Here is a 14,552-nt window from a genome sequence, read left to right as displayed (position 1 = left end):
TCAGTTGCTTAACTATTGACATAACATGTTACAAAATTGATTTAACTATTTATAAGTAATGTCTAATATCTTTTTAATTCAATTTTGTCATAAAAATAATAAATTTAATTCCTAACACATGTAAGAACCTAATCGTAAATCATAATATTTTATCAAAGCGTAATATTTGAACCAATTAAGCTCAAGTCCTTTCAATTCGTAAACATTATTCAAATATTTGAATCGATTCATTAGCGCGCTCAACTATTGACAAGAACGTCTTAATCAAATTAACTATTATTAATTAAAGTGTAATACATTTTTAATTCAATTTTATCATAAAAAAATAATTCCTAAATTACGCAAGAATCAAATCATAAGATTAATTAAAGCGTATGATTTGAATCAATTAAGCGCAAATCCTTTTAATTTGTAAATATTATTCAAAAATTTGAATCGATTAAGTTCAACCACTGACAAGAACGTATTAATCGAGTTAACTATTTATAATTAAAGTCTACTATCCTTTTAGTTCAATTTTAACAACAAAATAATAATTTAATTCGTAAAATCGTAAGAATCAGATCGTAAATCGTAAGATTTAATCTAACCATGAACCGATTAAATATTACGATTTTTACCAATTAAATTTTATTATTTTTTATAATAAAATTCAATAAAAAAAACGTTACTAAACTTTAACTATACACAGATTGATTAATACGCTATTATAAATTATTGAGTTTAACCGATTCAAATATTTGAATATTGTCTACGAATTGAAATGAGTTGAGCTTAATCTATCAAATCTTTGAATATTGTTTTTGAATTTAAAACACATGAGTTTAATTGATTCAAATATTACGATTTAATTAAATCTTACAATTTACGATTCAATTCAAACTTCAAATTCTTTCGAAATTAATTTTTAAATTACACGAGTCGAACAACATTTACTTAGATTTTTAAATTATATTATATAAAGATTTGTTAGTATGGGATATTTTTAATATATAATAATAATAATTATTATATGAGAATTAATAATTTATTTAACATTATTTATATAAGTTTTATAACCATTATAAATTGTAGCTTTGTGATATATATCCGTATTGTTAGTTTATTGTCAATTATGTGTTGTGTCTTAATGGTAAGTATTCTTGTGTGTTTTCAGATGGTCACGAGTTCGAATTCAGGTTGATGCAATTTTGGATCGGTGGTTTAATGATTTTTATAAATAATGATATAATTGACATTAAAAATTTTAATTCAGCAATAAATAAATATATAAAATTGCATTAAAAATATAGAGGGTAAAATTGACATTAAATTAATAATATATAGTGGCCGATTTTTTGAAAATATTAATTATACGAAGGGTATTTACGACAATACATAAATGAGAAAAAAATGGATTTTTTGGCAGGGACACGTGGCGCAATATAAAGGGGTATCTCATAAAAGTTTAGAACATGAGATCTCACCCTAGAAAGACCCTAAATATCCTGATTAGTTAGTGATTATTCTATGTTCTTTATGTTCTATACCTGCAAATTCCCAAAAAAATAAAATAGAATCTAAAAGGTTATTGTTTGAATATTGTGAAATATTATAACATTATATCCCTATAAAGCACACACTCACATAGAAAACAAGACAACCATTTATTGATTTCATTTCTCCCTTTTGCCTTTTCTATATAGGGTCGATCTTTCGGTCGGTTTTATATATATAATAATTTTATAGAAGCACGTTTGAAGACACAACGGTATGTGTATTTGTGTGGGTTATTTGTGGATGTTCGGTAACTGTTAATTAAATCATGAGTTTTGTTGCCTTTTCAGTTGATTAAATTAATAAAAGATTGTTTAATGTTTTTAAGACTAGAATGGAGGGTTTATGCATTGAAAACACTATCCCGCAACATATCGAACCAGCTGTGGATGTTGCCGCCGTTGCTCCTCCGGAGGAGAAGTTGGAGAATGTCGGCGTAGATGATCATAGATTGGCAGAGGAGAGAGTTTCCGACGGCGGCATCGGCACAAGTAATAAACATGTCATCTGTAGCAAGACAAAGAGAGAGCGCCCGAGGAAACAACCGCCGATGGAGATGCCACAACAATTTGTGGCGATGCCGGAATATTTCATCACTCCACCTACGCGGGGAAGAGGCCGGCCTAGGGGTTCCGGTAAGTGGCAGAGGTTGGCTGTCTCTTTCGGTAAGTTTTTTTAATCTTTAATATGGTTATTAATTTGTGAATCAATGTTGTTGAAAACGAATCGGACTGGTCGATCTGACATGTTTGACAGCAAATCGGCCGCACAAACGAGTTATTGACAAATTAGGGTTGGGGTGGTTTGGGAATTTTTTGTGTATTTATTATTGATTTAATTTGGTTATTAATTTGTTAAGCAATGTATTTTAACAATTAAACGAATCGAACTGGTCGATCCGACCTATTTAACAGTGAATCGGCTGCCGGTATGAGTTATTGACAACTTAGGGTTTGAGAAATTTTCTTGTACTTATTATCGATTTTTAATTTGGTTATTAATGTGTTAAGGAATGTTGTTAAAAATTAAACAAATAGGACTGGTCGATCCGACCTATTTAACAACAAAGCGACTGCCGCGAGTTATTGACAAATTAGGGTTTGAGTGGTTTGGAAATTTTCTTGTACTTATTATATTGATTTATAGAACTTTAATCAATGATCATAAATTTGTTGATTAAGGGTATGTAAAGTAATATATGAAATTAAATACATTTTTTTGTTGGAAACATTGGAATATATTTTTGCTAAGTATTTGTATATTTATTATTTCGATGTAATTTCTAGAATATACTTTTGTTATTGTAGAAGTTAAAATTTTAAATATTCCTTTTAGGCACCATATTTGTGCAATTCAAGTGCATCGAATGCTCTCACTGTGCACAACACATACGTATTTAATTTATGAAATAAATTTTCCATATTTATGTTCAAAATCTATTTCTAGTTATGTCAAATGAAAAAAAGGGCCAAAAAACAAAGTATTCTTCAATTTACACAATTTATTGTCATTATGAAGGTGGGATTGTTGCGCAGACTGAAGGAAGCAACTTCACTCCTCATAGAATAGAGATTCAAAAAGGAGAGGTAACCAATAATTATATTGCCTTGAATTATCGATAACTTGGATATATATTCAATAAGAATCACATGTAACAATAAGTAATTAATACTATATATTTTTTTGTTTGTGCAGAACATAGTTGAAAGGATCAAGTCATTTTCTATGACGACTCGTGATTCAATTTGCATTGTCTCGGCTTTCGGATCAGTATCCACTGCAGAAATTTTTGTACGTGCTTCTCCCGGTGGCATTTCTCGATACGAGGTATGACTCTTTGTAATTTTTTTATATTCCTACTTATAATTGTTCGGTATCTAATAAGATAGACCTATATAAAACTTGTTTATTAATTCACTTGAAACAATGCATGATAATTTATGTTTCTTTCTTTCTACATGTTATGAGCGACAACATTTTGTTATCATCAACAGACTAGCGAGTTTTCAGTTTGATCTAATTTGACGAGTGTATGATTGATATGAAAACTAGAATGTTAGTGTATGTGTATGTGTATGTGAAACAATGTAGTTTATCATATATATATATATATATGTGTAATTATATATATATATATATATATATATATATATATATATATATATATATATATATATATATATATATATATATATATATATATATATATATATATATATATATATATATATAATGTGTAATTCTTGTTTGAGTCAATATTTATTTTCCTCGTGCAGGGCAATTTTTCCATTGTACATCTAAATGGATCGCACACATATAATGGAACTAGACACGTCAAAAGATGCGTATTGAGTGTTCAATTGGCTAACCCTGAAGGCCTCTTTTATGGTGGTGTTGTAGCCAATTTGCTTATTGCTGCCGGTCCAACTCAAGTAAGCTCTAAAAACATTTTCAAATGCGGAAATATATATATTTTTTAATATGTATTATCAATGGTGGGGGCATAATTGTATAACATGTTTGGCTAATTCTAAAAATAAACAGAGTTCAAGGGTAGCACATTTTTTTTTAGGATTATTAATATAAAAGTGAGGGATGGAGGTTAGATATGTGTAGATAATTTATCTTCAACTTATGTAAATGATGTAAGTTGTGTGGGAAGAATAAATACATAAATAAATGTGTTGTTATATGTAGTTTAAAAATAATTTGACTGCACTAAATCCACTAGACATGTATGTGATCTAGTTGCGTGCACACATATGGCGCATAACTAACACTAATGCCTCACTCTTTCCATGTAGCCATAAATATGCTTTTATTTGGGCATAACTGCTCTTTGTAGTACTCTTGATGTGTCGACTGTGAAAAAAATTAAAAAGTTTTGTGTCCTCTCGTAGCATTTTCCACTATAATACATATTACATAGTAATTGATTGACTCCGGCATTTAAACCTATTGATCATCAACAATTTTATGCCATTTTTTACTACGGTTTTGTGTCCTCTCATAGCATTTTCCATTATAATACAAAGTAATTGATTGACTCCAGCTTTTAAACCTATTGATCATCATCAAATTTATGCCATTTTTTACTACGATTTTGTGTCCTCTCATAGCATTTTCCACTATAATACATAGTAATTGATTGACTCCAGCGTTTAAACCTATTGATCATCAACAAATTTATGCCATTTTTTACTCCGGTTTTGTGTCCTCTCATAGCATTTTCTACTATAATATATAGTAATTGATTCACTCCGGCATTTAAACCTATTGATCATCAACAAATTTATGCGATTTTTCATTATATGAATAATTACATTTGTAGTCTATTATTATTTTATTTTAATTTCCTCTAGCTTGAGATTTGTTCACATGTAAATAATGACGATATTTTATCATTTTCTAGCTTATCATAGCTTTACATTTGAATATTAACATTTTTTTTATTACTTTCCAGCTTGTCATAGCTACGTTCAGCCAAAATCCACAGCAACTGAGTATGTTTTCTTGAATCTCCCCCGGTTGATGAAGAATATTCATTGGCACCTACACTAAACCAAAAAGGAGATTTTTTAACAGCAAGAAATAAACAATTCTTACGGATTATATCCGTTAGCAATTTCTAATAGCTATATCCATTAAGAGTCTAAATTATCTGTTACTCTTAATATTAACTAACATATATTAATATTTTAGACATTTAAATTTTTTTCTAACAGATGATGACTGTAGGAAATGAGAAAACTTAAATTAGGCTTTTTTCCTTATTCGCTTTTTTTGTTTATTCACTTTGTGTACGACTGGAGAAAAAGTGTTGTAGAACTATTTGGTTAAAACTACAAAAAATTGTCCGTGTACCCTAAATTTTCTTGCATTTTCCTCCAAATACTTTTATAAAGATAGAAAAAAAAATTAATTATTTCAAATTTGAAACAAGAGATTATAAACTAATGTAATTTCTGAAATTCCGCCGGTTCGAAGACATTCTGAAGTCGGAATGAATTTTTGCATTATGATTTTTTTGGAATAGAAATTGGAACCCATTTTTTACTTCCGAAAAAAATTGAAAAAATTCCGAAAAAGTCATTTCCGATCCATTTCGTCTGATTTCCAACCCTAATAATACAATACTTGATTTATAAACATAAAGCACATATGCTCCATTGGCAAGAACCCTCTTCTAGCAAGAGGTCATGGGTTCTACTTCATCTATAATTATTAATTTTTTTTTTAAACTAGGCTTTATTTAGGCATAGCAAGCCAAAAAGGAGGAAAGATTACACCTTCGGTACAAGAGAAATCATGAGTTTTTGCAATAGCGTTAGCTAAACCATTGCGCATAACGTTTGATAAACTTGAAAGAAATTGAGTAAAAGCTTTTGGCCAACTCTAGACAATCTTGATAAGGGTCCCGAACGTAGCCACGACAGGAGCTCCTTCTTGCAATGCTTGGATAACCTGCAAACAATCTCCGGGGCAATTTTTTTTTGGTGTTGTTTTAGAAAAGAATTTTTAAAATGGTGTCGTTTTGTAGGGAGTAAACGAATTGGGGTTGAGCGCCACCCCCCACGGCGGCACCGGTAGGAGGATATGGTAGTGTCTATAAAGGTGTATTACCTGATGGAACCCTCGTTGCTGTCAAAGTTCTGATCGAGGCTGATAGCAATGGAGAAGAGTTCGTAAATGAAGTTGCTAGCATCAGTAGAACTTCCTATGTCAATATTGTCAACCTCTTGGGATTTTCCTTTAATAGAAATAAGAGAGCTCTAATGTACGAGTTTATGCCCAATAAATCTTTGGACAAGTTCATCAACAACAATAATAATTGTCTGGATTTGGAGAAACTGTACGAGATTGCAGTCGGAGTTGCCAAGGGACTGGAATATCTGCACATAGGCTGCAAGACTAGGATTGTTCATTTTGACATCAAGCCTCAAAACATCCTTTTAGATGATGAGTTATGTCCGAAAATATCTGATTTTGGGCTTGCTAAGTTGTGTAAGAAAAAGCAAAGCATATTATCAGTGCTTGGGACAAGAGGGACTATTGGGTATATTGCTCCTGAAGTGTTTTCGAGAAATTTTGGAGGAGTTTCTCATAAATCTGACGTCTATAGCTATGGAATGACGCTTCTTGAAATGGCTGGTGCGAAAAAATTTGCCGGAAACGAAGAAGTTCAATCCAGTGAGAATTATTTTCCAGACAAAATCTACAAGTATGTAGTTGATGCCACCGAGAAAGCAAACGATTTCATTGTGATTGATGATGACGATGAAGTAGCAAGGAAAATGTTTTTGATCGGATTTTGGTGCATTCAGACAACTCCATCGGATAAGCCATCAATGTCGAAGGTTGTTGAAATGTTAGAAGGAAGTATTCAATCCATACAAGTTCCTCCAAAGCCAGTCTTGTGTACTCCTACACTTGGGAAGAAAGAAATTTCTTCATTTTCAGTATATGTGATGACAGAAAATTCAGATGAAGATTAAGTATTGATTTGAATATATCATCGAAATATTTGATGGTGATCGACATTGAATTATCTCAAATGTTATATGGATTATCTCCAATCCGGAGTTCACATTTCATTTTTTCTTTTGTTTTAGAGCTGCTATTTAAAATAAGATCAAATTCTTATAGTGAAACTTTTCTTTCCAAAACTCGTATACAAAATTCATACATAGTGCTTATCAACTTTCATCTAAACCCATGTCTAACTTAACTTGTATGTTAAGATAAAAAGCATTATGATTTAGTATATATATATATATATATATATATATATATATATATATATATATATATATATATATATATATATATATATATATATATATATATATATATATATATATATATATATATATATATATATATATATATATATATGGAATAAATTCAGAACGGATCCGCTGCTTTTTGGAGATAAGTGGATTCCATTTAACTCATGACACGTGGAGATTTAATTAGCTGTAAAATTTAATTTAACCCTTAATCTTACCCTTAATTGATTTATTTTTATTTTTTAGAAAATAACAAACCCTTATTGTGTAGGGGCCATTTAATATACACCACTAGAATGGAAAATATATAGGGATAAGTCCACCCCTAAAATTCTTTCTTTGAGATACACCCCTGGAGGGGCAAAAGTACAATTGTGCCCTTATTTGTAAATTTTAACTAACTCCATTCAGCTTTTCCAACTGCATTCAGCATTATTGCTAACTGCACTCCACATTTTTAGACCTGCATTTATCATTTTTTCAGATTTTTTAATAAAAAATTATAAATTTTTATTTTATTATTATTTTTTATACGTACCCTCTTTTTGTATTTTTTTAATTTTTTTAATTTTTTTATTTTTTTATCTTTTTAATTTTTTTTAATTTTTAATTTTTAATTTTTAATTTTTTTTAATTTTTTTTTAATTTTTTTTTAATTTTTTTAATATTTTTTTTAATATTTTTTTTAATTTTTTAATATTTTTTTTTAAATTTTTTAATTTACTATACTGCAATTGACTACACATGACTATAGTATACCACACTCATGTATAGTTATATATAGCCATGTACTGTTTTTTTACCCCAAAGTTATGGTCGATGGATTATAAAAACCATTGATTAAATATATAAAAAATCATCTATACCAATAAAAATATATTCAAACTTTGATTCTTGATATTATAAATAATTTAATGCCTAACAAAAAAGTGAAAAAAAAACACAATCATCAAGATCACTATACATCAGAAAAACCACATAGCTTGTATATAAATATATATAACTACATGGAACTATACATGACTACAGTTATCTATACGACTAAATTTGACTCAAATCGCACTTGTCAACACGAGAACCGCTTGTTTTGAACAACGAACACAATCCACTCCGCAAAAACTTACTACATAGTAGTTCAAACACCAGGACCTGTGAAAACGAAAAAGAGTTAAACAAACAACGAATTTTGCTTCAAATTTAAATGTGCACACACGCACTATCACCTACTGGTATACATAGATACTCCCCACATAATTCATACATGACTACATATGACTACATGACTACATAGTTTATATATAACTATATATCACTACATGTGACTACACCATATATTACTGTATGTTACTACACGTGACTATATATTACTACATGTGACTACACCATATATTAATGTATGTTACTACACATGACTATATATGACTACATGTATACGACCACATGTGACTATAGACATGCATGTGACTTTATTTGTCCCTTCAAGTACCTGACTTTGTTCTCCAGGCGATACGAGACAGCTTATATTATCAAAATCAAATTACAAACAGAGTATGCTAGTCATTATTCTTCGTATAACCAAAGGTCAAAGATCAAAGCAAGTTGAAGTGGAACACCATAGATAAAATAATAGTTGAAACACACGTAAAGTAGTCACCTATTTCATTCTCGATAAATAAAATATCAATATCATATTACCAACAAAATATTCTCATCACGAATATAAATATACTCCAAAGTATAAAAACAAAAGTAAACAAATCATTTGAGGACCAATAAACAGTGATTCAATATATTAAGAAGCACATTAAAATTCATTACCTTTTCTATGCCTTCAATGGATGAACAGTCAGTTTTGTCGCACCACCACCAGGAACAAGTTTCGAGTTTTTTTTTTATATTTCTTGCCACAAAAATCGCGTTTTATGTGCAAGTCGACTCCTAAAATTAAACTCACTGCTTCACACGAAAAAAAAAAGAAAAAAAATTAAAAGAAAAACTCAAAAAATAACTGCAAAATTCGATGATGGTTGTACAAAAAATACTTTGGTGAACTCAAAAAATACCTGCAAAATTTGAATTACATTACATGAAAAATACAACTATAGTCAGATGTAGTTATGTTCATTCTTGTTACTACATGTCACTATATATGACTACAGGTATACGATCACATGTGACTATATATGTATATGAATAAAATTCTTCTACACCACTAAAAAAGTTCCCAGCAGTTTAAGATAATGAATTATGCTATGTTCTACTTTCCTCGATTGTCGTTGTCGAATGTTGTTGCAACATTCATTATACATTATTAAAAAAAACATGCATACATCAGACAATTGTAAATAAATAGAAAAGAACCTAAGTGTTGAAAGAATCAAGAAGAAAGTTTCCAATATATCCATAGAAGAACAATTGAATAGTCAATATAATATCATAAATGATGATATTTGAAGTGTTAGCACCAGAATGTTTAACAGGACATCAATAGCCAAATTTCTATTAAAAAATAAAAAAAAATAAAAAAATTGAAATCAGTGGCCAAAATTCCTATTAAAAAATTAAAATTAAAAAATTGAAAAATAATAACAAATTATTGACTACAAATCAATTGATTTTTTTATCAAGGAACGTAATCCAAATTAAAAAGTTCAGGAACCCTAATTAAAAAGTTCAATCAGTAATGTTGTGTACCATTGAATACATATATGTATTCCTCCAGGCGTGTACTCTCCTTTCGTGCACCTAGAATGAGGCGATCCCAGTCCTCGCCATTTCCCGAGCCAGAAACTTGTGCGCGGAATACGGATCTCGTTCTTCTTGTTGTCGCCGTCCTCGTAATTGTCGACGATCTCCCTTAACCTTCCTCCGCCTTACCTTTTTGTCGGCCTCTGGCTTCTTCTCCGCCACCACTGTCGCCGGAGACTTTTTCACTGCGGTAGTTTTCTTTTCTGGCGAGATAAAATTAGAGAGAGAGCGAAAGATGAAGAGAGAGATATAAATGTAACGGCGGTTTTGGTGTGAGTGGTAGAGAGAGAACGCTGATTAGGGTTAATATTGAATTGAAATTAAAAAGGGCAAAATAGGTATTTTAAGTTATCCAGAGGGGTCTCACAAATTAAGATCAGAATTTGGGTTTTTGGCTAGAAGAGAAAAAATCTTAGGACCTCCTCATATAATGTGGTCGGGTCCGCTCTTGGGGACTTGAGTATTCTTGTACTCATTTTTTCCTTGTACTCATTTTATTTTTACTATTGGACATATTTATTTTGTATAACTCTTTTATTTTCTAGAACTCCTTTTATTTTTGTCTACATGTTTTTAAGATTGTACATTATTTTAGTGTGTTAATTAGATAAAAAATGCAATGATTAATTTAATACTAATGAATAAAATATATAAAATATAATAAATTTAATACTACCATCAAACTAATGAATTTAGTTAGAATTTTTTTATTTTGTAAAAACAAAAATTAAAAATAAAAAAATATTAAAATATTAAAATACTAAAATATAAATATTTAAAATATTAAAATATTAAAATATAAATATTAGAAGACGCCATTGGTGGTGGCGTCTTCTTCCGGTGCCGCCGTTGGAGTTGGCGTCTCCTACTGGTGCCGCCGTTGGTGGTGGTGCCTCCTGCCGGTGCCGCCGTGGGGGGTGGCGCTCAACTCCAATTCGTTTACTCCTTACAAAACAACACCATTTTAAAAACTCTTTTCTAAAACAACACCAAAACAAAATTGCCCCCAATAACATCCTTCCCAATGATGGAGACCGACCCTCTATCTTTGCCCTCCTCATCGCTTGTAATATCGCTCTTGCTTCTCCGACCCTCCGGTTTCGGGCGACCCAAAAATTTCTCGACTGCCCACCAAATACATTCGACCCTCCCATCACGAACGACCATCAAGGTGGTAAAAAAGTCTCTTCCTATGGGAAAAGTTGCGTCCACATTAATCTGAACTGCTCTAACATCGGGATGTATCCAAGTCGTGGGGTGTGCCGGTCGGATGCTAGGAATACGTACCATTTTCGCTTGCTTATAGATAGTGAGGTCTGAGGAATTCCACAATAGTAGATTGTCCGACTTTATCGTCTTCTTCCCATGCAACTCTTGATTACAAGTATCCTAGGCCTTCCACATAATGATTGTTGCTAAAGAAACCGTATCACTACTAAAAACATTTTGGAGACACTCCAGCTATTTTACAATGTTTGGAAGACTATTCATGTCAATACTGTCGAATGGGTGTCTATTCCACACATGATTCAATCCCCGACATTCTAAAAGAACATGCATGACAGTTCAATACGTCCACAAACATGGCAGAACGGCGAATTGGAAATTTTGCGTCAAACCAGCTCAGCGTTCGTTGGGATCATGTCCAGGCACGCTCTCCAAAGGAATAGGCGCGTCCTCGGAGGGACGTCGTACCGCCAAATCTGCTGCAAAACATCATTTGGGGGACCACCGGAGGGCCAACCATCTTGAGCGTTGTTTCCTGTCCCCATATTAAGTTTCAAAAGAATGTTACTGTAGAACGAGTTAACCGTGAATCTCCCGTGAGTGGTGTAATGCCAGATGTTCGTATCCATTGCTCGAGAAATGCCAATTGGGACCGAGAGGATCCTATCTCTATCAACCGGCCAAAAGACGTTCTCGATAAGAGACAGATTCCATGTACACCAGGTAGGGTCGATGATATCCGTGACTTTGTCCGAAAAGGAGCTATGAATTGGCCTCTTTGGAATCACCCGAGAGCAGCCCTCATCCACGAGCCATTTGTCCGTCCAAATTGCTTGTCCCATCACCATTTCTCACTCTAATTTATGCCTCCAAGTGGGGGCATGCCATCATGATGCTCCTCCAAATCTCCGAAGGGCGAGTTCCCATACCTACCAAGAAAATTCCCCATTCGCGAAAGAAAATGGCTTTAAGGATTCTCGATAGTAGCGATTCCGCTTGTGAGATAATCCGCACGCCAATAATGCCAGGTTGAAGCTCTTCATCTCTCTAAACCCAATGGCGCCTAAACTTTTAGGTGTACAGAGTTTCTTCCACGAGATCCACGCTAAAACCTTGCGGCTGCCATTGCCCCACCAATATTGCAACATTGCCGATTCAATCTCTTGGAGAAGTCCACTTGGCGACAAGAAACAACTCATGATGTACGTGGGAATGGATTGGAAGACGGATTTAATCAACACTTCTTTGCCGGCACGAGATAGCTGTTTTTCGCCCCACCCCTTAATCTTTGCCCAAGTACGATCCCTAATATAGGCGAAAATATCCTTTTTGGTCCGACCCAATGAGGCTGGCATACCCAGGTACTTGTCGTGTCGGTCCACAATCTTGAATCCGAGTATATAATGAATGGATTCCTGCTAAGCTGACGGAATTTTCGGACTAAACACCATGGTGGACTTGTCAAGGTTGATTACTTGTCCATAGGATCTTGCGTACTTATACATAATATCCTTGAGCACGGTAGTGCCCAAGTCCGAAGCCTCACAGAACAAATGTGTGTCGTCTGCGAAGCAAAGATTGGAAATTGGTGGTTTTGATGGCGCCACACGCACACCCTATATCTCGTTATTGTCCACCGCCATGTGCACCATCGCGATAAAAGCTTCTGTACAGCAAATAAATAGATAGGGAGATAGTGGGTCGCCTTGGCAGAAGCCTCTCGAAGGTCAAAACAAACCAAACTGTGTACCATTAAAGATGAAAGCATATGAGACCGAAGTAATACAAACCATAATAAGATCAACAAAAGTAGAAGGAAGACCAAGCCGACAAAGATTTTTTTAAGGGAAATCCATTCAATCCGATCGTAGGATTTACTAATATCTAATTTAAGATCCATATAATTCCTACGATTTTTTGAATTAAGCTTTATAAAGTGGTTTATCTCAAAAGCTACAATGACATTATCCGTGATAAGGCGTTTCGGCACAAAAGTAGATTGGGTTGGGGATATCAACTGATTCAAGACTAATTTTAGTCTATTGGCTAGCATTTTCGAAGCAAGTTTATAGATAATGTTGCATAAGATTATAGGTCTGTAGTCGGTGATTCTTTCGGGGAGTTTCACCTTTGGAATTAAAACAATATAGGTGAAATTCAACGGAGTAGGAAGGGATCTATGATTCAGAAACTCTAAGATGGAAGTAGTAACATCATAGCCCAAAATATGCCAGTATTTAGTGTAAAAGAGGACCGGTAAACAATTGGGGCCAGGGGATTTAAGAGGGGCCATTTGTGAAATGACCTGATTTACCTCAACTACCGTGAAAGGGCGGGAAAGCATCTGACTTTCTAGAAATCCTTGGTTCAATATACCCCATCACCTCATCTATCGCATCATAGTTGGGGTTTGTGGTCCTTGAAATCCGGTTAAAGTAACTAGATACCACATGCTCTATATCCTCTACTCTATCTCTCCACACCCCCGTACTATCCCTGATTTTGTCAACCTTGTTTGCCCGTTGCCTCGCAGTTGCCTAGGCATGAAAAAACTCGGTGTTTTTGTCTCCATATTTCATCCATTGAACATGACTCCTCTAGCGCTAATACATATCTTTGTGTTCACACAACTGCTCCAATTCATTTCGAAGGGCTTGTGTCTCAAGTCTACTACCCTCGGTCTGCATAGCATGGAAAATGATGTTCAATATTTTCTGAATTTCTTCGATTATGCGTTGAGGCTGTTTGAGTGTGCTTTTGCTCCATTCCATCAGTTCCAACCGAAAATCCTCATTTTTCTTCAGCACCGCTTCGATGGAATCAATTTCCATCTGTGACGCCCACTGTTAGTTAACTTTTTCTTCACACTCGTCCCTTCGAATCAACATCGCCTCAAACCGAAATAGTTTTCTTCTTCTCCGGTGGTGCGAATATGACGGGGCTCCAAGTGCCAACATAATGGGTGTATGATCTGACCCATATAACTCTAATTGATTCACGTGGGCATGAGGGAATTGAGAGTGCCAGTGTTTCTTGCACAGACTCTGTCCAGTCGGGATCGAATCGTGTGTGGGTCTTGTCTGTTATTTGACCAAGTGAAGGAATGGGCAACAACTATATCCTATATCAGCCAAGTTGCATGTTTGAAGACCATGTCGAAACGCCCCAATATGGCTAGGATTCTTAGGATTTCCCCCAGATTTCTCTGAGTTGTCAAGAATTTTGTTAAAATCATCGCCAATGATCCACGGC

The 14,552-nt window shown here is 33.4% G+C and overlaps 2 protein-coding genes and 1 long non-coding RNA gene across 3 annotated transcripts; 2 read left to right on the top strand and 1 right to left on the bottom strand.

Annotated features, from left to right (window-relative positions):
- Positions 1-1,870: 1,870 nt before the first annotated feature.
- LOC105965729 (AT-hook motif nuclear-localized protein 11-like) lies at positions 1,871-5,088 on the top strand. The gene is made up of 5 exons (XM_088827274.1): positions 1,871-2,201; positions 3,055-3,122; positions 3,232-3,363; positions 3,813-3,968; positions 5,000-5,088. The coding sequence occupies exons 1-5, from the start codon at positions 1,871-1,873 to the stop codon at positions 5,051-5,053; spliced, it is 741 nt and encodes a 246-aa protein (XP_088683400.1). The 3' UTR covers positions 5,054-5,088.
- Positions 5,089-5,735: 647 nt separating this feature from the next.
- LOC148766401 (LEAF RUST 10 DISEASE-RESISTANCE LOCUS RECEPTOR-LIKE PROTEIN KINASE-like 2.5) lies at positions 5,736-7,166 on the top strand. The gene is made up of 2 exons (XM_088827273.1): positions 5,736-5,739; positions 6,100-7,166. Exons 1-2 carry the CDS (start codon positions 5,736-5,738, stop codon positions 7,029-7,031), a joined length of 936 nt encoding a protein of 311 aa, XP_088683399.1. The 3' UTR covers positions 7,032-7,166.
- A 1,038-nt stretch (positions 7,167-8,204) lies between these two features.
- On the bottom strand, positions 8,205-9,670 carry LOC148766400 (uncharacterized). Its single transcript, XR_016035050.1, has 2 exons — positions 9,144-9,670; positions 8,205-8,474 (listed from the first exon to the last, which is right to left on the bottom strand). It is a non-coding gene; the product is annotated as an uncharacterized LOC148766400 (long non-coding RNA).
- Positions 9,671-14,552: the final 4,882 nt, after the last annotated feature.

Source organism: Erythranthe guttata, chromosome 12, assembly GCF_056151865.1.
Source record: "Erythranthe guttata isolate IM_541 chromosome 12, IM_541, whole genome shotgun sequence".
NCBI classification, from domain to species: domain Eukaryota; kingdom Viridiplantae; phylum Streptophyta; class Magnoliopsida; order Lamiales; family Phrymaceae; genus Erythranthe; species Erythranthe guttata.
Note: the sequence above shows the minus strand (reverse complement) of the source record. Positions and strands in the feature narration are given on the sequence as shown.